Raw genomic sequence first — 23,543 nt, 5'->3', positions numbered from 1 at the left:
TTTTTATTCTAGTAAAAATAAAATATGTCTCTCAAAAACATTTTTAATTCATAAATTAAACACTAAAAATCATTTTCGAAAAATATTTTCTAGTGACCAACCAAACATGAGAAAATAAGTCCAAAATCTACTTGTTTTCTAGGAAAACATTTTCTAGGAAAACATTTTCCATGGAAAACATTTTCCTCCGTACCAAACACACCCATAGCCATCACATAGTAGAAATAAACAAGAATATATTAGGGACAGGTTTATCACACGTCCGTAGAAGTTATCATCTAAATAATAAAAATTTCATAGCTCATGTTAATTCTATTTAGGTATGAATTTGAAACGTATACAACTACACATTATACAAACATTTAATTAGTTAGAAGCTATCTAGTGATAGAATTATTAGAAATTATTGATAATTAATTCAATATTTTCTTGTAATGACACATGTGTTGAGATCATTTTTACTTATCTTGGAGATACAATCAATAAAAGAGTAATTAAATTACTACTATCTTATTTGACCTATATTTTCGACTTGATGATTAAGTCTAACATAATCCACCTAATTAATTAATTAAAATAACTCAAGTAATGTAAGGTACTTTAAAATCTTTATGAAATACACCCATTAAATGGCAACTGTCATCAAAAGGCCGTCACAATTTCAAAACACAAACAAGTTGGATCACTATTTGCCTCTTAATTTTGTTTAAAAAAATTATACTATAGTCTAATTGCCGTTGATTTTGATATATGTTTTACTTATTACTAAAAAATAACAAAAAAAAAAAAAAGACCATGGCCTAAGATTTATCTAAATAATTGTAAGACTAATTACATATGTTTATCATATTAATTTCCCTATTCCAACTTCTAGAAAGATCCAAAAAATGTGGTGATTAAGTTATTTAACAACCATTGGTCATGGAGTTATACTTACCTATCTAAATATAATATATAATTGGAGCAGGTTTAATTAGTAGAACTAGCTAAAGATTTCTTTGCTAATACTCCAATTAAATTATGTATATAGTATAGTTTTTCAAAAAAATATAAATAGTGGTAGGGTTATGAAACACGCTTTGTTTGCAATGATTTAGTCAGAGGTCAAAGCATAAATACTGATTTATCTAATCTATCCATCCGCAAGGACTTTGTAAGCAAAAGGGTAGGTTTGTTACCATAGTGGTTGGTTTCATCTTCTAGAAGCTTAGCTCATGAACCAAAAATCATAATTTATTGGTTTGACCTTTGTTTATATTTTTCTTCTTCTTCAAATTTTATACAATGGAGTACCATCCTATCATATTATTTATGTGCCACTAGGTTAACTATCACATAATCACATCTAAAATAAAGGCATAATATATAAATATGTCTTTTAATTTGATTTTATCAAGCATTTACATTTTTCAATTTTAAGCGTGTACAAATAGACACTTAAATGTGTATAAAATTATACAAATAGACACATTCATCCTATGTTTCATCCTACATGTTGATTTTGTGTCTTATGTGACATTCTACATCTGTTATGTCACGTAGGGTGTGTGCGTTTACTTGTTCAGCTTTATACAAGCTTAAATGACTACTTATGCACACCAAGAATTTGAGGGCTTAGATATCAGCCGAAACTAATTTATTACGAGACATATTTATATATTATGCCTAAAGTAAATAAAAAAATAATGAAATCTGGCTAATTAAGTTTAATCCTCGAAATAAAAGCAGAGAGTATTTTTATCATAAAAAAGAAGTGTACGATGCTTATGAAACTCCAACTAGAAAAGTTAAATATAAATCCGATCCCAAGTAATTTCAAATTAAAATGAAAGGTTCTGCAAAGACAAAATACTTTAGTATTCTTTACCAAATCTATTACATGATGACAAATTCAAAACATAATCTAACAATTTATTTAACACTGAATTTACCAATATAAAATAGACACATTTAATTGCAATGCTACAATAGTCCAACAAAGCCCACCACAAAAAGGAAACAATTCTAATATTTATTGTTTATACATTTTAACTAGTCTATAATGTTTAATTAATCAAAAAATAATTGTGATATAACTTGTGTACACAATGCATACTTATACAATTGTTATGTACTGAGTATACATCATTGCAGTCAAATTAACTCAGTTTTAGTGGGTAATGTTTGTTTGAAAATTTCATAGTTTGAGTTATAATGAGGTAATGTTATATATGTTTATTGATATGACATTTAGGTCAAATTTAGTTGTTATTCAAAAGTATGACAAAATAGTTTAATGCAAAAAAAGTTCGAATTTTAAAAAAGCAAATATCGAAGTTATAATCATAACTGATGGACATTATTTATATATATCTATTTCTATATATATATTTCTTATAGTATGTTACTACACCATATTGAGTATCATGGTTATAAATGAGTAATTTTACATATAGAGTGTACTTCTGTAACAAATATCAGTAAAATATAACATGAAGGTCATTGGAGAAATCAAAATAATATAATGTGATGTTATTATAAAGATTAATTGTTATATCCAAATTTAACTGAACTTTGTTTTAATCAACCGACTAAAACTGTCACGAGCATGGCTGTTTGGGATGTTGAATTCAATCAATTAATGTTAAAAAACCAAAACAAATTGTGGTTATTATAGATGATGAACCAATTAAGTCATATTATGAAGTTATAGAACAAAGAAATAACAATAATAATAAATATTGGGTACGTAGGACCAAAAGATATATAGGAGTCCGAAACTCAAAGGGTACAAATTTTTTACAAAAATTCCAAAACGGTATATAAAATTTTATATTAACCAAAACGGTGAAAGCAGCGATTTACAAAGTGAAATCGCTGCTAAGGCAGCGATTTAGCAAAAATTTTTTTTTTTAATAAAAAAATGAAATCGCTGCTTGGGCAGCGATTTCAAAAATTTTCTTCTTACAAATCGCTGCCCTGGCAGCGATTTCATATTATTTTTAATTTTTTAAAAAAAATTAAGGTATATCGCTGCCAGTGCAGCGATTTAATAAAAAAAAAATTTTTTTTTTAAATAAATCGCTGCCAGGGCAGCGATTTATAAAAAAAAAAATAAAATTTGATAAAAAATTTTTTGACATAAATCGCTGCTAGGGGCAGCGATTTGTTTAAAAAAAAAAGTTTTTTTTATTAAATCGCTGCACGAAGCTTTTTAAAAAAAAAATTAAAAAATTTTAATACAGCGATTTTATATATATAAAAAATTTATAATATTTTTTGAAATTTAAATATATAAATTCAATAATTTTTTTCTTATAAGTTATATATTAAAAAAAAATTCAATAATTTTTCTTATAAGTTATATATTTAAATTTCAAAAAATATTATAAATTTTTTATATATATAAAATCGCTGTATTAAAATTTTTTAATTTTTTTTTTAAAAAAGCTTCGTGCAGCGATTTAATAAAAAATTTTTTTTTTTAAACAAATCGCTGCCCCTAGCAGCGATTTATGTCAAAAAAAATTTATCAATTTTTTTTTATTAAATCGCTGCACTGGCAGCGATATACCTTAATTTAAAAAAAAAAATTAAAAATAATATGAAATCGCTGCCAGGGCAGCGATTTCTAAGAAGAAAATTTTTGAAATCGCTGCCCAAGCAGCGATTTCATTTTTTTATTAAAAAAATTAAATTTTGCTAAATCGCTGCCTCAGCAGCGATTTTACTTTGTAAATCGCTGTTCCGGCAGCGATTTTACCGTTTTGGTTAATATAAAATTTTATATACCGTTTTGAAATTTTTGTAAAAAATTTGTACCCTTTGAGTTTCGGACTCCAGATATATAGTGGGTATAAGGGACCATGGACATCATCAACATGATGTTGTTTGTAAATTCTAATTATATCGTGAGAAAATTCATTAAATATATTTGACAAAAGGTCTCTTAAATAAGGACATATTTTTAATTATAATGTACAATATTATATGATGAAGTGGTAAGTGGTAGGTAGATGTGGAGGCAGCTATATATTTTCTAAATTCTTAACCATCACTTTGCAAAAGTCAGTCAATAGCCATTATATATTGTATTATATTATTAGATTTCTTATACTATCAGTTAATTAATTATGTGATAAAATTTGAAAGAAAATTGAAATGCTATCAAGCATATTTTGGTTATGTAAAGATGAATATGCAAAACTGCTGATCTTACTTAATTGAGGTCCGACTAAAAATTCTTTGTCCGTCTTAATTTATGTTATATTTTTAATTTAATACGAAATTAAAAAAAATAAAAAATAAAAATTTAAAATGTATGTATTATTTTTGAGATTGACAAAAAAAATGTTAATGTTTCTAGGAATGTGAAAGAGAGAAAATTGCTTCCTTTCTATCATTAAAGACAATATTTAGAACTTTAGAAGACTTTCTACTTAGGGAAAACAATGTTTTTAAAAATTAAAAATAAAATATTTTTTCGTAATGATATTAATATAGAATAATTTTATAAACACTCCTCATGATTTAGTTTCATAACATTAATACCTCTTGTTATTTGCAATATTACAGTTCTCTTTTGTTTTAATTTAGTTGTAATAACTTTTAAACATATTTACTATTAACATTAAAAAAAATATGATATTTACTAATTTACCCTATCCATTAGACTCTTTTACTACTCTTATTTTTTTAAAACACACACACATCTTTTTCAAACACTAACCTCTCCTAATGTTTTATTTTCAGTGACATGTATTTTATGTTAGGTAGTGGAGCCTGATTAATTTTAGGTTTTCTATTTATTCTCTATTTTAGTTTTTCCTATTTATTCTCTATTTTAGGCTTTCCTATTTATTCTCTATTTTAAGTTTTCCTATTTATTCTCTGTAACCAAAAATACTCTGATTTATTAATAAATATACCTCACCGCCGTGAAAGTTTACTTACGGGGTGTTACCACGAAATATTGGGTTTTCTCTTTCTCTCTCTAGATCTCTCATCTCTTTCTTTTGAAAGTTCTTGTGTTCTTCATTCATCTAGTGTGTGTGAGTGAATTCGATCCTAACAACTGGTATCAGAGCTAAGGAGATTCAACACGATCACTGAAGATGGATAGTTCAAAGCTTGGAATCGAGAAGTTTGATGGATCCGATTTCAGTTTCTGGAAGATGCAGATCGAAGATTATCTGTACCAGAAAGATCTTCACGAACCGTTGACCGGGGTGAAGCCGGAATCCATGACGGAGGAGAAGTGGAAACTCAAGGATCGCCAGGCTCTAGGGTTGATCCGGTTGACTTTGTCAAGAAACGTGGCGTTCAACATCGTGAAGGAGAAGACTACGTCCGGTCTGTTGAAGGCACTGTCAAACATGTATGAAAAACCATCGGCTATGAACAAGGTATATTTGATGCGTAGATTGTTCAATTTACAGATGTCTGAGAATGGATCCGTTTCTGATCATATAAACGAGTTCAATATGATTGTGAGTCAACTCAATTCTGTGGATATTAATTTCGAAGATGAAATTAAGGCGTTGATTCTGATGTCATCTCTGCCCGAGTCTTGGGATACTGTTGTTGCTGCGATTAGCAGTTCCCGTGAATCTGAGAAACTGAAGTTTGATGAAATCCGTGATGTTGTTCTTAGCGAAAGTATTCGCAAACGAGAAGTGGGAGATTCATCGGGCAGTGCTCTCAGCGTTGATCGAAGGGGGAGAAGTAAGACGAAAGGCCAAAATCAACATGGTCGATCAAAATCAAAGAATCGAGGAAAATCCCTGAACAGATCAAACGTGACTTGTTGGAACTGTGGAGAAAAAGGGCACTTTCGGACGAACTGTACAAAGCCAAAGAAGAAACAGAATCAGAAATTTGGAGATGACAATGATTCTGTAAATTCAGCAGAGGACATTGGGGATGCTCTAATCCTTAGTGTGAACAGCCCGGTTGAATCATGGATTTTGGATTCTGGTGCATCTTTCCATTCGTCTCCAAGCAAGGAGTTGTTCCAAAATTTCAAATCTGGAAATTTTGGAAAAGTATATCTTGCTGACAATAAAGCCTTAGAGATTGAAGGAAAGGGGGATGTTTGCATAAAGACCACCTCGGGAAACCAGTGGACATTGGAGGATGTCAGATATATTCCTGGGATCAAGAAAAATCTGATCTCTGTTGGTCAGTTGGATAGCACGGGATATGCAGCAGAGTTTGGGAAAGGTTCGTGGAAGATCGTGAAAGGTGCTATGGTAGTAGCTCGTGGCACCAAATCTGGAACCTTGTACACCACTGCAGGGTGTATAAACATGGCCGCTGTTGCTGAAGGTGCTTCCGGTTCATGTCTGTGGCACAACAGACTTGGACACATGAGTACTAAAGGAATGAAGATGCTGGTTGCAAAAGGAGCATTAGAGGGTCTGAAGTCTGTTGATATGGGTCTTTGCGAGAGCTGTGTTATGGGCAAGCAGAAAAGAGTAAGCTTCACAAAGACTCCTAGAGAGCCAAAGAAAGTGCGGTTGGAAATGGTCCATACAGATGTTTGGGGACCATCTCCAGTATCATCACTTGGAGGATCCAGATTCTATGTTACCTTCATTGATGATTTCAGCAGGAAGGTATGGGTTTACTTCTTGAAGCATAAGTCAGATGTGTTTGCAACTTTCAAGAAGTGGAAAGCTGAAGTTGAGAATCAGACCGGTTTGAAAGTCAAATGCCTAAGGTCTGACAATGGAGGAGAGTATGACAAATCAGAGTTCAAGGCATTCTGTGCAGCTGAGGGAATCAGATTGATGAGAACAGTTCCTGGTAAGGCAAGGCAGAATGGAATTGCTGAGAGGATGAACAGAACATTGAATGAGCGTGCAAGGAGTATGAGGATACACTGTGGGCTGCCCAAAACACTTTGGGCGGATGCTGTGAGCACAGCTGCATACTTGATCAATAGGGGACCATCAGTTCCTTTAGGGTTCAAGATTCCAGAGGAGGTGTGGACAGGAAAAGAACTCAAGTACTCACACTTGAGGACTTTTGGTTGCACTGCTTATGTTCATGTTGATCCAGAAAAGAGAGACAAGCTTGATGCCAAGGCTGTGAAGTGTTACTTCATAGGATATGGTTCTGATTTGTTTGGTTACAGGTTTTGGGATGACAAGAACAGAAAGATCCTGAGACATTGTGACGTGACATTTGATGAGTCTGTCCTGTACAAGGACAGAGAGCAGAAGGTTCTAGAGATTACAAAGCAAGTGGGAGTTGAGGTTGAGTTGGAGAAGAGTAACCCCAGAGATGTCGAAGCAGATACTCAACCAACTCCTACTGAAGAATCTGAAGTGGAGCAAGTTACACCTGAGCAGGTGTTAAGGAGATCATCCAGATCCATCAGGGCACCAGATAGGTATTCACCTTCATTACACTATCTATTGCTGACTGATGAGGGGGAACCAGAGTCTTTTGATGAGGCCCTACAGGTGGAGGATTCGATCAAGTGGGAGCAAGCCATGGATGATGAGATGAGGTCACTTGAGAAGAACGACACATGGGTGTTGACTGAGTTACCTGCAGGGAAGAGAGCTTTGCTGAACAAGTGGGTGTTCAGAATCAAGACTGAACCAGATGGCAAAAGAAGGTTCAAGGCTCGTTTAGTGGTTAAAGGATATTCACAAAGGAAAGGTATTGATTATGCTGAAATATTTTCTCCTGTTGTGAAGTTAACCTCTATTCGAATTCTGTTGAGTATTGTTGCATCGGAGAATTTACATCTAGAGCAAATGGATGTAAAAACAGCGTTTTTACATGGAGATCTGGACAAAGAGATCTATATGCAGCAACCGGAAGGATTTGTGGTTCCAGGCAAGGAACACATGCTGTGCAAGCTCACCAGGAGCTTGTATGGACTAAAGCAAGCACCAAGGCAGTGGTACAAGAAGTTTGACTCCTTCATGACCAAGAGTGGATTCTGCAAAGCTGAAAAGGATCCTTGTTGTTACTTCAAGAAATACACTGATTCATATGGCTTTCTACTCTTGTATGTGGATGATATGTTGATTGCAGGATCTAGTATGAGGGAGATTAACAATCTGAAGACAAGGTTGTCTGCAGCGTTTGAGATGAAAGATTTGGGTCCAGCGAAGCAGATTTTGGGGATGAAGATTTCTCGGGATAGATCTGCTGGCACTTTAAATCTATCTCAGGAGTTGTACATTGAGAAGGTGCTGAGCAGATTCAGGGTTAATGATGCTAAACCCAGGACTACTCCATTGGCAAATCACTTTAAATTGTCAAAGGAGCAGTCACCCAAGACTGCCGAGGAGCGTGATCACATGGCACTTGTTCCATATGCTTCAGCAGTTGGTAGTTTGATGTATGCTATGGTCTGCACTAGACCTGATATAGCACATGCAGTGGGAGTTGTTAGCAGGTACATGGCGAACCCTGGGAAAGAGCATTGGGAAGCTGTGAAGTGGCTTCTGAGATATCTGAGAGGTACATCCAGTACTTCACTTTGTTTTGGCAAAGGCAAGGTGACTCTACAGGGTTTTGTGGATGCTGATCTTGGTGGGGATGTTGACTCGAGCAAGAGTACATCCGGGTACATTTACACCATAGGTGGAACAGCAGTGAGTTGGATGTCCAGGCTTCAGAAGTGTGTTTCTCTTTCATCTACTGAAGCTGAGTATGTGGCAATAGCTGAAGCTGGGAAAGAGATGATATGGCTGGCAGATTATCTTGAGGAATTGGGCAAGAAGCAGAGCGAGAAGATTCTTTACTCAGATAGCCAGAGTGCCATACAGTTGGTGAAAAATCCAGTCTATCATTCGAAGACAAAGCACATCAGAAGGCGATACCATTTCACTCGCAGGGCAGTGGAGGATGGTGATATGTGCTTGGAGAAGATAGAGGGTGCAAAGAACCCGGCAGACATGTTGACGAAATGTGTTGATGCTGGGAAACTGAGGTTATGTAAAACCTCGGTTGGTCTTCTGTAGTTGTTGCTACAGATGTTGCGGTGTGGTAAAGATGTTGATGATGAAGAGATTTTTTTTGAGAATGTATTTTTTGGATGACTGAGTCAGTCTCCAAGTGGGAGAATTGTTAGGTAGTGGAGCCTGATTAATTTTAGGTTTTCCTATTTATTCTCTATTTTAGGTTTTCCTATTTATTCTCTATTTTAGGCTTTCCTATTTATTCTCTATTTTAGGTTTTCCTATTTATTCTCTGTAACCAAAAATACTCTGATTTATTAATAAATATACCTCACCGCCGTGGAAGTTTACTTACGGGGCGTTACCACGAAATATTGAGTTTTCTCTTTCTCTCTCTAGATCTCTCATCTCTTTCTCTTGAAAGTTCTTGTGTTCTTCATTCATCTAGTGTGTGTGCGTGAATTCGATCCTAACATTTTATACACCAAATAACCATATTATTTTAGATTGCTTCCCAAAAAAAATCGAATCGATCAACACAAAGTCATAGTACTACAAAATATTGAAGTTTCAATCAGTGCAATAACCAATAAAACGAAGAAAATTATATATTGAGTTTTGAAGAATTATAACTCGAACAATTTGATTATACCCTGCCAAAACAAAAAAAATAAACAATTAAACAAACAAAAAAGTTTTAGATATTTTTTCATTTTATATAGAGGGTCTTTTCAAGAATATCAAAGTCCAGATTCTTGATATTTCTTCAAATGAAGTGCCTAATAATGTCAAAGTCTTCCCTGTATATAAAATCAATACTTCTCTGCTTATTGATGAAAATTGTAGAAGAATTAGGGCCCGTTTGGATGAGCTTAATAAAAGTAGCTTTAAAAAAGTACTTTTGAAAGTGCTGAAACTTATTTTTAAAATAAGCAGTTATGTGTTTGGATAAAAGTGCTGAAGTTGCTATACGAAACATGAAAAGGGAAAAATGGAAGAAAGAGATGTTAGGGTTATGTGGGTAATTTGAAGATTGTATAAAAATATTAAGAGCAAAAAGATAAAAATATGGTCAACTTAAAACAGCTTATAAGCTAAAAAAAAAAAAAGCACCCCTACAGCAGCTTTTAACTTTTGGCTTAAAATAATTTTTTTTTAACTTAAAATAAGTTATTTTGAGTCTTGCCAAACAGCTAAATAAGTCAAAAATAAGCTTTTAAGTCAGTTTGACCAGCTTTTAAGCTGAGCCAAACAGGCTCTAAGACACAACCTCTAGATGCAAGTTTCTTTGTTTTATATTTAAAAAGTATTCAAATTATTATTAAATAAAAGTGTATATTCACTATATCAAAATTGAGAATTAATTAGCAATTGTTGCTAAATGTGTACTTTTAGCGGTAATTAGTATGTATATGTCTCTAAAAATTTTGACGAAATTGCATCTAATGACACTTAACTAATGTCGTCTAACACTTTTTATTAGTATGTCTATTTGTTGTCGCTAAAAGCTATTTTTGTTGTAGTGATTTGAAGGGAAAATTAGTTGGATTATGATTTTTTTTATATGAATGATGATAAGAGACCTTTGGTTATGTAATTACTGTAGAATTTAATGTACACGTTACATTATTTAAAACAAGGGGTATAAGAGAAGCTAGTGTTACAAAATTAAACTTCGAAAGAAGTCTATAAAGGTATTTCATTATTTAATGTGCATGTTACAAAAATAGAAAATAAAAGTTACTTTCTCTCCCATTTTGATGTACTTAGGTCAGGACAATTAGTGAACGACTAATCATGGCTTAACTCGGTTCAGCTTTCTTTTAATCCAACTTAATTAATTATAGTCAAAATTAGCTCGCCTTAACTCTATTTCGATCAAAATTTGGCTAGGCTCACCTCGGTCAAAGCTCAAACTCGATTGAGAAACTCGGCTAAATTTGATTGGCTAGCTTTAGTCATATAATAATCCATCCATTAAGCTTAATCGAGTATACTAGTACTAACAGTAATATATCGCTTTAATAATTATTAAAATTATTATTATAAATTCATGCTTATTCTTTAATCCAGTCGATGCAGTATTTTTTTTAAAAAAAAATATTGTTTACTTTTAGACAAATTTGTGAGTGTTACGACATTCAATAAAAAAATTAAATTTAGTAAGGGACCCCATAATAAATCAAAAACTAAAGAACTTTAATAATCGTACTTATCTTTAAATTTATTGTTGCTTTTATTTATTCATTTATTCAAAAAAATTCTATTTTATATTCAAAAGTAATATGCATTTGGGTTTGGGTTTTAGTTTAAACTAATAATATATATAGTTCAATCACACTTGAATACTATTACTAGTCTAAACTAATACTCTAATGTTTATACTTTCCTAATTAATCATTTTACTATAAGTTCAATAATTCTTGATACCACCAATTCGAACCTTGGTTAGATTCAGGCATGCTACACTTTTTAGTTATTGGAAGAACCCAAGTACTCTTATTCCAATAATTAGATATCCAATTTGGCCTATGGATGAATATGCAAGCATACGATTTCATGCCTGTTTGAGTAATAGCAATGAGATTTTTAAGAGCAGATTCATGATTTGACCGACTAGACTTTAGATTGATGATATCTTAACAAAGTTCTGTTGGACTATTCAATATATTTCGTAATTAGCTTGATTCGACTTGATTTATATTAAGCTCAGTTTGACTTAATTCGTATTGAGCTCGATTGATCTAGGTTTGACACCCAATCGTAGATACAATCAAGAAAAATAGTTTAAAAAGCTTGATTCGACTTGATTTATATTAAGCTCAGTTTGACTTAATTCTTATTGAGCTCGATTGATCTAGGTTTGACACCAAATTGTAGCTACAATCAAGAAAATAGTTTAACTTTTCACAAATCTCACTCGTTATTAAAGAATTATTTTGTAGATATTTTCTTTATAACATAATAATTTTTGGTCAATGAATAATATTGAAAATTAGGCTACACTATGTATTAAAGCACAATTATGGTTACTGAATGTCAAAAAATAAGATGAACAAATACAATAAAATTACAACTACCATACTTATTAGTGGAGTTGCACCAAACCCTTGTCAATTAATCAAATTACATTTTTATTTTTTTTAACTTCTATTGACTGCATTGTTACGTTGGTCTAATGTCGACTTTTATGCTGTTTCATTTTCATAGAAGTTGAATCATAGCAAAACAAATTACCTATGTATACGCAGATCGATAAAGCAATCTACTGTTTAAATATTTCTTCTTCTTTTTGAATGGTCCATAATTCATTTGGCTTCTCACTCATTATTTATTTATTGACACAAGAGCCTATCTAGGTAGCTTTTCATTTAGGTTCTCCTCTTCATATTATTCACAATCTAAGGCTTCATTGATTTCATTAAGATTAAGAGGTCTGAATCTGAATGTATTTTTAGATATTAAAATTAACATTAGGATTAAGATGTCAGAATCTGAATACTTGTCTGAGTACTAAAATGTAGTTTCTATGTCTGAACACTAAATCATTAAAATTGTTTGTCTTCAATATATGAATATACATAATATTTTTTTTAAATTTAAAAATTAAACACTACATCAATAAAAGTATAATCCAAACCAAAAATACTTCTTTCAAACAATTATTTCAAGAATAAGATTATAAAAAAGATGATTTATTTATTTTTTCATAACATTTTTTTCTCAAGAAACAATGATAACTTCTTCCAAAGAAGTTTTGACAACAAATGAATTGTGACAAGAAGAGTTCTTCATAAATATCAATTCACCCAAGAGTATTTTATATATTAGAAATATTAGATAAATACTTGTAAAAGATTATGAAAACTTACTAATTCAAAAGAAAAAAAAAGGGTACTTAGTTGAAAAAGAAGAGAAAGAAACTTGAAATTTATCCAAAAGAGAATTTGTTTATGAAAAGAACACTTATTATTTTAATAGAGTATGAATGATATTAAGACTCTGTTATAGATCTGATTCATTCAGACTCATTAAGACCTATTAAGAGGGTTTTTTTTATAAAAGAAACAAATGGACATAATGCAATGAATTTTAATGATTAAAATTCAGACCTAAAAATCAAACACGTTTAATTGTCTGAATCTGAATGATTAAGATTTAGACCCTCATTAAGTGCAAACAAATGAGGCTTAAATATGAGAAAATATATAAAGTCAAGGGAAAATGTACAATTCCCCCTAGACTATGACCGAAATCTCAAAGACAACTTAACTAAACTAAAGTCCTATTACCCCCTGAACCAATTTGTTTTTGTAATTTTTGCACCTTTTTGACTTACGTGACATCGAAATATCTTTCACGCGCCTAAGAATTCGTAGCAAATTTTTGTCCACAAAAATTTCCCACCAAAAATTATTTGGCGCCATTTTGTTAAGTGGTGTTAGTCACGAATTTAAAGTTATTTTTATCGGTGACGTTTCGTCACTAGTAGTGTATGTAATTCATGACAAACTGCGACATCAAATTTGTCACTAATTATTCCCTTTTAGTGACAAAATTTACTTTTCGTGCATAAATATATGAGACACATACTTTTAGTGATGTAACATAAGCATCCGTAGCAACGTTTTGTCCACTAATGTTTCCCACAATAAAAATCAATTGGCGTCATTTGTTAAGTAGTGTTAGTCACGAATTAAAAGTTATCAATTGACACATTATTTCGTCACTAATAATGTATCTAATTCATGACAAAATATTTTGTCTTATAATTTATTAAATTTTGGACACAAAAAAATTTCATCTAAAAAAATATGTTGTTACAATAACCACAAATTAGAGTTCGTAGTTAAATATTATAAATTTTAGCTATGAAAATTTATATTTTATTGTGATATTTATTTCGTCACTAATAATATAAATAATTGGTTACAATATTTTATTGTCTCTAATCAATATATGATTTAGTGACAACAAAAACATTGTCACAAAATATGTAAGGTGTTAAATAGCGAAGACTTAAAATTTTTAGTGAATAATTAAATTATTTGCTACAAGAAAATGCATAGCTAAGTACACTTTTTTTTTGCTACAATTGTTCATAATTACAAATGACAACGTACAAAAATTATAATACAAGTGCTTCATAAGAAGTAGACATAGTCCATTCGTTAACTGACAAGTGAAAATATTAAAACCAAATATATATAACTTTAGATAAAATAATTTTTTATACATAAAATATATATCATTAGTGACGAAATTAAATTTTTTTCAGCTACATAATTAATATATATAACTTTAGATACAATTGATTTCGTCACTGATTGAAGTAAAATAATTAGCGACGATATAATTTGTTCGGTAGTAATAATCTTTTTAGTGACAAATCATACTATTAACTAAAAAAAAAATATTTTTTACAACAAGTAAATCTGTCACAAATAATTAAGCATTTGGTGACGATTTTTCTTTTTGTAGTTAATATAATACTTTTAGCGACGAAACACTAAATCGTCTTTGTATACTTTTAGAGACACACATTTAGAGACGACTGAGTGACAAATTATTTTTCGTCATACAAGATATTTAATGACGAAATATGATTTATTAATGACGAAATTATTTGTCCCTGATAATCAAATTTGTCGTAATGTATTTTGGTACACAAAGAAGTTCTAAAAATGATTTACTGGAGCCAAAGCTCACCATATCCATCATACTCTTACTAAATACACTTAAAAGACTCACTTAATCTCGACATCAATTAGAATTCGATTTTACAGTAATTAGCTGATCGAAAATAAACAACTAATTTCAGTACCATGTCTAATGCAGATAAAACCTGAGTATTTTTTATAACAATAAAAGTTTTTGATTTTCTATCATATGGTTAGATGCAGGAAAATCATAATATCATACCATTGAATTTGAAATAATTTTGTCTTACTAAGGTATGTAGCAATCAAGACTGAAGAGATAGCATAATTAATTAGCCATGTGATAATTTTGTCATTGTCAACCTCCAAAGCCTTTTTTAAAAAAAATCTTTTCTGGGTACAACTACTCTGGAGGGTCTTGCCTCTAATTAAAGTTTTGAAATGGAACTTTCAGATGGAAAAGTTATGTCCATCAAATTTTATTAACAATGTATCTAATGAGTTCATCCTGATTAAATAAAAAATATAAAACTATAGAATTTACAAAATATTTTTTCAAGAAATTGAACATTTTTATTATGTGTTGATTTTAAAGCTAATGATTGTTAGCTATAATTAGAGACCTTAATTTTGGGAGATCTATGATTTGGAATTGATTTAGAGCTGATAAATAAGGTATAGTCAATAGTTCATTTTAATCACTATCAATGACTTAATGTTGTATATATCACATAGACACCAATTTTGTTTATTGATATTAGAGACCTATAATAAACAAAATCATCAACTTATGATTACAAGGTTCAGAATATATATTTGAAGATAATTTTCAAGCACATCATTATATATTTTGACCTTTCATTAAAATTGTGAGTATTAATTATATGTTGTAAAACAATTATGTGGATCAACAAAATGCAGAATAATCCTTTTCATTGCAATAGAACTTTCAAAAGTATATGTGTTGCTCTTGCTTATGATTTTTGATAGAGTGAAAAGTTTAAACCTCAAAAATTAGTAAAGCAAAAAAATATATATATGATCTCGAGAGAAAGGGTACCTTTGGAGATTTTTTCAATTTTTATAATTAGAACCAATACAATCATATTGACATTCCAATTAAAAGGACTTTAGAGGCATGCATTGATATTAAAATTGTGAGTCTCAACGGACATATGATTCTCTTTACTTTAATTGATACTCCCCTATTTATATCATATAATTATTTAAGATATATATTTTGAAAATGTGAAATTCATTTGATCCAACACACACGTCTTACATTCAAACACAGGCCCATGACAATAAATATAATTTTTAAAATTTGAACATTATAATATTTGTTGTTTTCATAATCAATTTTAATTCTAAATCAAGTTTAGGATGAATTTTGGTTAATTGTTTTCTTTTCCAACATTTTTATGATTAATGATGGCTTGTATTATTCTTCGTTGTATGACTTTTTAGTACTTCCCTATTTTGGTAGAGTTTGATATCTCAGCACTTGATTAATTTTCGTAAGTCCTGACTAATTTTGTGCTTAGTTGATTCATTTGCTTTAATTAAAGAAAAATATTATATGGTTAGTTGTTCTTTTCTTTTTGGCATTTCTTACTATGTTATTGATTTTTCTTTCCTTTAGTGTTGGAACAATTTTTTGCTTGAATATTTATGATAAATTTTGATTGTTTTACACTTGACTAATTGGTTTATTCATGTTTAGAAAAACAATATTGTGATTAGCCGCTCGTCAATTATTTTCTTTCGTTAAGTGATTTCATGACATCATTCTTGTGGTTTAATTTTGATAACTTGTAGTATCATTTTATTCAAACAAAAAGAAAAAATATGATAATTCTTGATGCTTGTCTATTTTGGTAAACTTTGATAGTTATAAATGATTATTTCATTTCTATTTTGAACCTAAGTCATGATAATTATTGTTTTGAGAATTATGACAATTGGAAATTTTACTTGGACATTCTTTTCAAAGAATTACTCATTTTAACTAAGAAATAAGTCAGCATATTTAATCACTTTTTCTCCTCTATTCATATTAATTAGATAATAAATTGATGTACATTTAATTTATTTACATGTCTTAAAACAAGATTTACATGCTAACCATATAGCTATTCTTAGTTTAACAAATGCATCGACACTTTATCTATCACTTAATCCCCACATAATAAAGGAATCCCACAGGAATACATATTTGTGGACCTCAAAAGATGCTTAACACCTTCTTTATGATAATTTAAACCCTTATTTGATTTCTGGTTACGTAAACTAATAACCAAGTTATCTGTAATTTGGTTTAATATAATGCGCTAACACACCTTAATTTGTTAGGCGGTTACTCTTCACCATTTTTATCCTAATAGAATTGTTACGTTGATAACCTCTTTCTTGCGGAAAATGAGGTGCCACCTATTATCGATCTCGCTTACTAACACCCATTTATCTATAAATTACATTGAAAAATATTTTGTAATCCAATATTAATGTAGATGAAAATTTAATATAGACAACTATGAAGAACACGATTATCGTTGTGAATGATTTAACCATCTTCAAATAATAAACTTTAACAATTAGCTCACTAGACATTTTGCATACAAAATGGTAAAACATATCAACTTAGCTTCAAAATGTAGGAGTAGATTGAAGTATATTGGAGATTGAAGAATTTTAAGCTCATCCATAAAATCCTTTAATAGAGTTTTGAAGAGCTTTGAGAAAATAGATATTTGGTGAAAAAGTATCATACAATACATTGTTTTTCTCCAATATAAAAGTAAAATCAAATACAAATATAATGAAAAAACCCATATAAAAACATGCAGGAGTATTCCCTAATTTTAAATACTCAATTAGTGTTTCCTTATATGTCGTGACGGAGCTAGAAATTTCACAAGAGGTATTCAAGTGCTCAAGTGAATCTATTTTTCTTAAAAAATGAATTTTTTTTTATTACTAGTGAAATTTGTACACACGAATACTTTAGGTTCGTGTATTTTTACTCTTTTAAGGAGCCTAAATCAGTAAGCTACATCATATTATTGTGTCGAGGGTGTCCAAGTATCCAAAATATATTATTTTGTCACTTTATTTTTCATTTTTTATATGATATAATTTTTCGACGATGAAGGTTAGCTACGAGACAGGCTATATGAGTCTATACGAAATATTCATTACCTTTGAGTTATCTATACATATGTAGTTTTTGTCAACTTACTTTATACTTATTATTTCGATCACTTTTTTATTTTTGGCCATCATTTAGATTTGAAAATCTATTTTTTTTTTCCTTCTTTTGAGTTTTGACTCATTTTGATGAGGGGGAATTTTTGGTACGGTCGATGAATTATATTATCCAATTTAGGTCCTGGACTATCTCTATTAGATTCATGAAAATTATAAATTTAGAGATGTACCTATGTATGACGCATCATCTTATGATATCAACCAATAAAATCATACTACTATTCCTTTTTCATTCTTTAATTTAACTAATCCTATCTACAGCTAGGTAGTCATTTTCCAATATATATTATTTACAGAATTTTTCAACTCTTGACATAATAGAGTTCCTATATTTTCAAATTAATAATAATGTGTATACGTGTGCTTGAAGAGAATGTTTCCTTCCTAATTAATTAAGCTTAATTGTTAATACTAATTAAGAAGAATCAAATAGCTAAGCAATTGACCTTTTCTTTTCCAAGTTTGAAGCTCATTCCAATATTTCGATTCATATTCTAAATTACTAGCAGGGTGGACTTTTTAATTCAAGTTTGACTTTCCATTCTAAATATTAGTCTAATGTCAACTTTATTTTCTGTGGGACTTCCATTTTTCTGCCCTATTGCCAATACTGTATTATATTAATTACTCGAAAATAAGTACTTTCACTAAATTATTCTTAATTAAATAGTGCTCCCTTTGTTCCCGTTACTTATCAAATTTTAACTTGACACTATTAAGAAAATAATCAGTACAGTAAATTTATCAATTTATCCCTATTAGTTGATAGGGTCCTTAACATATTTACTCACTACATTTTCAAAGACATTAACTCAATGTTAATAAATTAGGGTTATAGTAAAAAAAAAAAAAACATTGTTCTTCCTTGATTTGTCCAAAAATGACAAATAGAAGTAGAAGTCAGATTAAGTAATATAGACAAGTAAATTGGGACGAAAGGAGTACTAATTTAATATGATTTCTTGGTTAAGCAAAAGTTCATTTATCTCTTGGTTAAGCAAAAGTTCACTTATCTAAATAAGGAAAGGGTAATTTGAAAATAAATAAATAATTTATTCCTTTTATATTATAAAAACATTTATTTAAAACAAAATGTAAAAATTGAAAAGACCATATAAATTAGAAAGGAGAAATATATTGATTTAGTATAAACAAGTTGAAAATTTAACCGAATACATTTATTTCCTCACATTTGACAAATCTGAAAATTAAAACTAACGACTTATGACTCATCGATCTATATTTATGCATATGGGAATGAAATAATTGTAGGGTCTCTCCAAGAAAAATCCTTTCTTACTTCATTAATTAATAATGATAAATTCTAAATTATAACGTCCTAGTTGGTGAATAAATATTGAGTCTTTATTGTTCGTTCTAGATTAATTAAATATATAAGATTGAATACGAATGGCCAAATGTAGCAATGTCCATTTACTTTAGTTTGTCCATGCACTTTATCATGCAGACTTATGTTTAGGAATGGGACATTGCAAAAGCTATATATGAAAAATATACAAGACTAAATATGAATGTCAAATTTAATTTATTTTTATATGTTTGGTTCTGGCATGAAAAAAATCATATTAATGGGTAAATAAGTCTCACCAATATTATCATACCAGAGAGTCAGTCCATTAAGGGGATGAATGCTAAGTTCAACTAGAAAAGATCGAGTCCAAGTAAATTTTTGGAGGGAATACTGTAGGGACAACCATTTTTGGTTGTCCGTTTCGTATCTTAAAGAAAGAGTAGGATTAAGTTATGTAATAGGGTCAGGTCTATAATAGCTTAGCTATGTTAACCATACCGTCATATATAATGCCCTAGACCGCATCGGTGAAAATTATGTAATTGAGCAAAAACAAAAGTATCAAGCTAGAAACTACTCAAAAAATGCTCGAATGTGAGTAAAATACAACTATTAAAAAAGTATAAATTTCCTCAATATCAACCCCGCTACACACGCGCACTTAACCTTTCATTGTATCTCCCTCAACCAATGCTTAATTCAATTTTGTGATTCGAAGCAGTTTAAAATTATTTATGTTTTATGACCTACATTACGGTTATTATATCTAAACTTTGAAACCTAGGATCATTTAGCAAATATTTATCATTATATTAGTAAAAACTAATGGCATATTACTGTAATATTATATATACTCCCTCCATTTTTTAAAAAATGGCCTAGTTTGACTTAAAACGGAGTTTAAGAAAAGAAAGAGATTTTAAATCTTGTGGTTCTAAATTAAAGTTATGTCAAATATACCAAAATGTCCTTTAATCTTGTGGTCTTAAACATGTCACGTGAAAAATTAAAATAGCCAAAAAAGAAAAGGGGCAATTCTTTTTTAAACGAACTATAAAGGAAATAGGGACATTCTTTTTGAAACAAAGAGAGTATATATATAAAAATCAATAATGAATTGAAATATTTTTGTTAAAAACATGAATTTAAAAGAAAAGAAAGAGTTCTTATTACAAAAGAGCACTTTTAATCCAAAAGTAACGGCGAGAAACATTTTTGAATCAAACTATTAAAAGAGGACATTTTCATATAATATAATTTGATGATGTTTCACCCTTTCTTCCAACAGAAAATAATTACACACCACTTGAATACGCAGACTTCCACGGGATTTGAAGTTAGGCTTTTTGTGGTGCATGTTTTTTTAAAAAAAATTTACTCTGCTAAATACAAGATTAAAACTTCATTAGCATATCTCGAAAACTCAACAAAGTATAGAAACCAAGATTTTTCCAATGAGTGCATATTCATTGGAACTACCTCCAATTGCTCACCTATTCATCTTGTAGTTGAATTCCCCTTCATCAGAGACTTACCTTGTAGAGACGGTCAGACAGACATGGTTGTTTACTTCGATATGCTTTATGATACAAAATGACAAGAAATTATGGACATCAGAAGCAACTAAAGTTAGTTGTTTAATGGCTGGAGATGGAAGCTACATGGGCAAAGTACATTTCAAAAATTTGAAAGAACATAAGTGGAACATTTAAGGCCACAAGAGTCAGGAAGGTAAACTTGATCCATAATCCATAGTTCAAGACACAAACGTGATGTCATCCTAAAAAGTACTGAATTTCAAGTATGCTACTTTCCGGCTAAAACGCATTCAATGCTTCTAAGATGTTCAGTTTTTGCTTATCCAATTTCCACAAAAAAAATAATAATAATGGGGAAGTATTTTAAAAAAAATGTCTTAACACCTTTAAATATAGCTAAAAAGTTCAGTTTACGACTCCCTGTAGATTAAAAACAAACATACCACAGAACTGCTTCTATTTTATTGCAGGGGTACTCATGTTTTCCAAAGCAAAATAGCTCCTCAACTGTGTAAAGATAAAGATATCTGAGACTTCAAACAAAATCTTCCGACTGCCTCAGGGTTACCATCTCTTCTGCAGAGTCAGACCCATCTTATATAAAAGAGCACCAAAATTGGGAAAAAAGGAATTTGAACCAACTGAATCACCCGCACCCCCCAATCCAAACATGATTCAGAATGAAACTACCAACGTCAACTAATGAGAATGGTAATTCAATGTTTCGATTTCAGAAGAATCCTCACGCGAGCTAACTAGTAATGGCAGTATTCTGAGGCTACCTTCAAGCCACTACGGCTTGTGTCGCACCTGCGAAGACTGAAACATGTGCTCATGAAGGCAGTAAACAGAGACGGCTGCTTCTCAAAAATGTGCAGTAAATGGATGATATGATGTTTGATGTTTATTCATCAAAATCAAGATAAGATGCCTTCTCTTCTTGTCAGATCTTCCACATCTACGTTCAACTTCAAGCCCATATTTGACAAGGCACTGAGCATGGCAGGAATATCATGTTGTAGTGTTGCAGCCAACTCCTGGAAATGTTGCCATCAAAGACGATATTCATAAGCACAATCATACAGTGACCTTATATCTATCTATATTGTATATATATATATTATAATAAAAGGCTGAACCTCAACCTAAAAAATTGAAAGACCTAAATAGCCTTCTAAATAATCTACAAACCTTACCCTTAAGAGTCCTAAATAACCCAAAGCTCCAAGTCAACACTTCATAATATCTAATTAACTGTGACAATACATCATATTCAGCGCAGCCTGGTGAGCTCTGTTTGCTTAGAATGTCAGGTGGTGCCTTTATGGTTTGAATTCAATGTCAGGTTGTTTTTGGTGGATAGGAATGTTCAACTAATAGGCAAATCAATCTACTAGTCCAAGTGTCCAACTGTTTTCAGAGTTGAATAATTGAAGCACTCTAGGCAATTAAAGATTGGTCCCATACAATTACAGATACTGCTGGTAAGTGGACAAGTTGGAACGGACATGGGGATTGAAAACGGGTAAACAAAAAGTGGATAAAAATTCAAACCACCCATATTTGATGTGAAAAAAAAATTTGATTGTGACAGATAATACGAGTACCCATGTTATCCATGGCTTCTTGATTAACGTCACGGTAGGGAGAATTCCTAGGCTCAATATCTATTGTTAAAATGGCTAAGTTGAAGTCCTGCGTTCTACTCTATTTATGAGTAGGGGAGATTGTATTTGTATAAACTTCTCGCCATGCAGGTTAGACATCTTTGAACCACACATCTGAAATTTGCAAAGATAATTTTACAATATTTCAACCATTAACTTTCCCTATATATATTGCTCTACTAAGAAAAGACCTAAAAGATACAAGCACTTCTCTTATAATCTAATGCCTGTTGTAGTGTAAAGAACATGGGTTTGAGGAGAGAACATAAAAAATACATACAATTGAATACGCACTTAACAACACATGATGACATCCATGCGATCTTTTTAAGAAATCAGAACCAGTATATGGGATCAGAATAAAACAGGAAAGTCTATAGAGGCTAACTAAGATCCAAAGGGTAACCCCATAAATACGAACAAATAAAACTCCCACGTCCTACGTCAGCACTAAATCATTACAGAGAAACTCCCAAAAGAGGTCATAATTCTCAAAATAATATACTAGTAAGTTCAAATTAAAAAAAAAAAAAAAGAGAGAGAGAGAGAAAAAAGCTAACCTTCCTCCTCTCATCCTTTTGTCGCTTTATCACCTCCAAAGGCCAGCCCGCAACTAGCTTTTGAAGTTCAGCCATGAACTTTTGCTTTCTCGAATCAGGTACAGTCTGCAATTAACATCAGCACTTTGAGTGTATGGCTCGAAGAATACATATACATGAAATGCAACGAGGACCAAACATTGCAAATAATAATCTGTCATTCATTGATTACTCTTGCACTAAGGTCTAATTGCAAAGACCAACTGAAGGGATGGAGTAAGTACATTTATCTTGTTCAGTTAAGCAAATATGAAAATGACATGTCTAACTGCTTCATTAGTTTAATAAGACCCCGTGTAATTGGACGGCATGCACAAAAATCAGGGACCTATAAACCTTCAACAAGAATAGAAGCATAAAAAAAAAACCTTTCTTCCCTTTGCCTCCCCCATTTTTTTTAAATGACTGAGAAGTCCATCTAGAACCAACCTTTTGGGCCAACCGCAACCTTTGAAACAAGGAAATGACGGGTCTGCCACTCTACCTTTCTCAACTTAAATACTATACTTCGTTTGCTTGGCGTTGGACTCGAACTTGTGACTAAGACACAAGTTCCTCCACCTTAGCCAATTGAGCTAACCCTGGGGGGGGGGGGGG

At 31.0% G+C, this 23,543-nt stretch overlaps 1 protein-coding gene across 1 annotated transcript in view; it reads right to left on the bottom strand.

The window, feature by feature from the left end:
• Window positions 1–20,917: 20,917 nt before the first annotated feature.
• Window positions 20,918–23,543, bottom strand: part of LOC107024091 — a 12,026-nt gene continuing 9,400 nt past the window's right edge. Inside the window, exons 10-11 of the mRNA XM_015224982.2 lie at window positions 22,908–23,012; window positions 20,918–21,717 (exon numbers count right to left, since the gene is read on the bottom strand). Of these exons, the coding sequence (XP_015080468.1) occupies window positions 21,598–21,717; window positions 22,908–23,012 (225 nt within the window). The 3' untranslated portion in view covers window positions 20,918–21,597. The remainder of the gene's footprint in view (window positions 21,718–22,907; window positions 23,013–23,543) is intronic.

The sequence above is a fragment of the Solanum pennellii genome, chromosome 7 (assembly GCF_001406875.1).
Source record: "Solanum pennellii chromosome 7, SPENNV200".
In the NCBI taxonomy this organism is placed as follows: domain Eukaryota; kingdom Viridiplantae; phylum Streptophyta; class Magnoliopsida; order Solanales; family Solanaceae; genus Solanum; species Solanum pennellii.
Note: the sequence above shows the minus strand (reverse complement) of the source record. Positions and strands in the feature narration are given on the sequence as shown.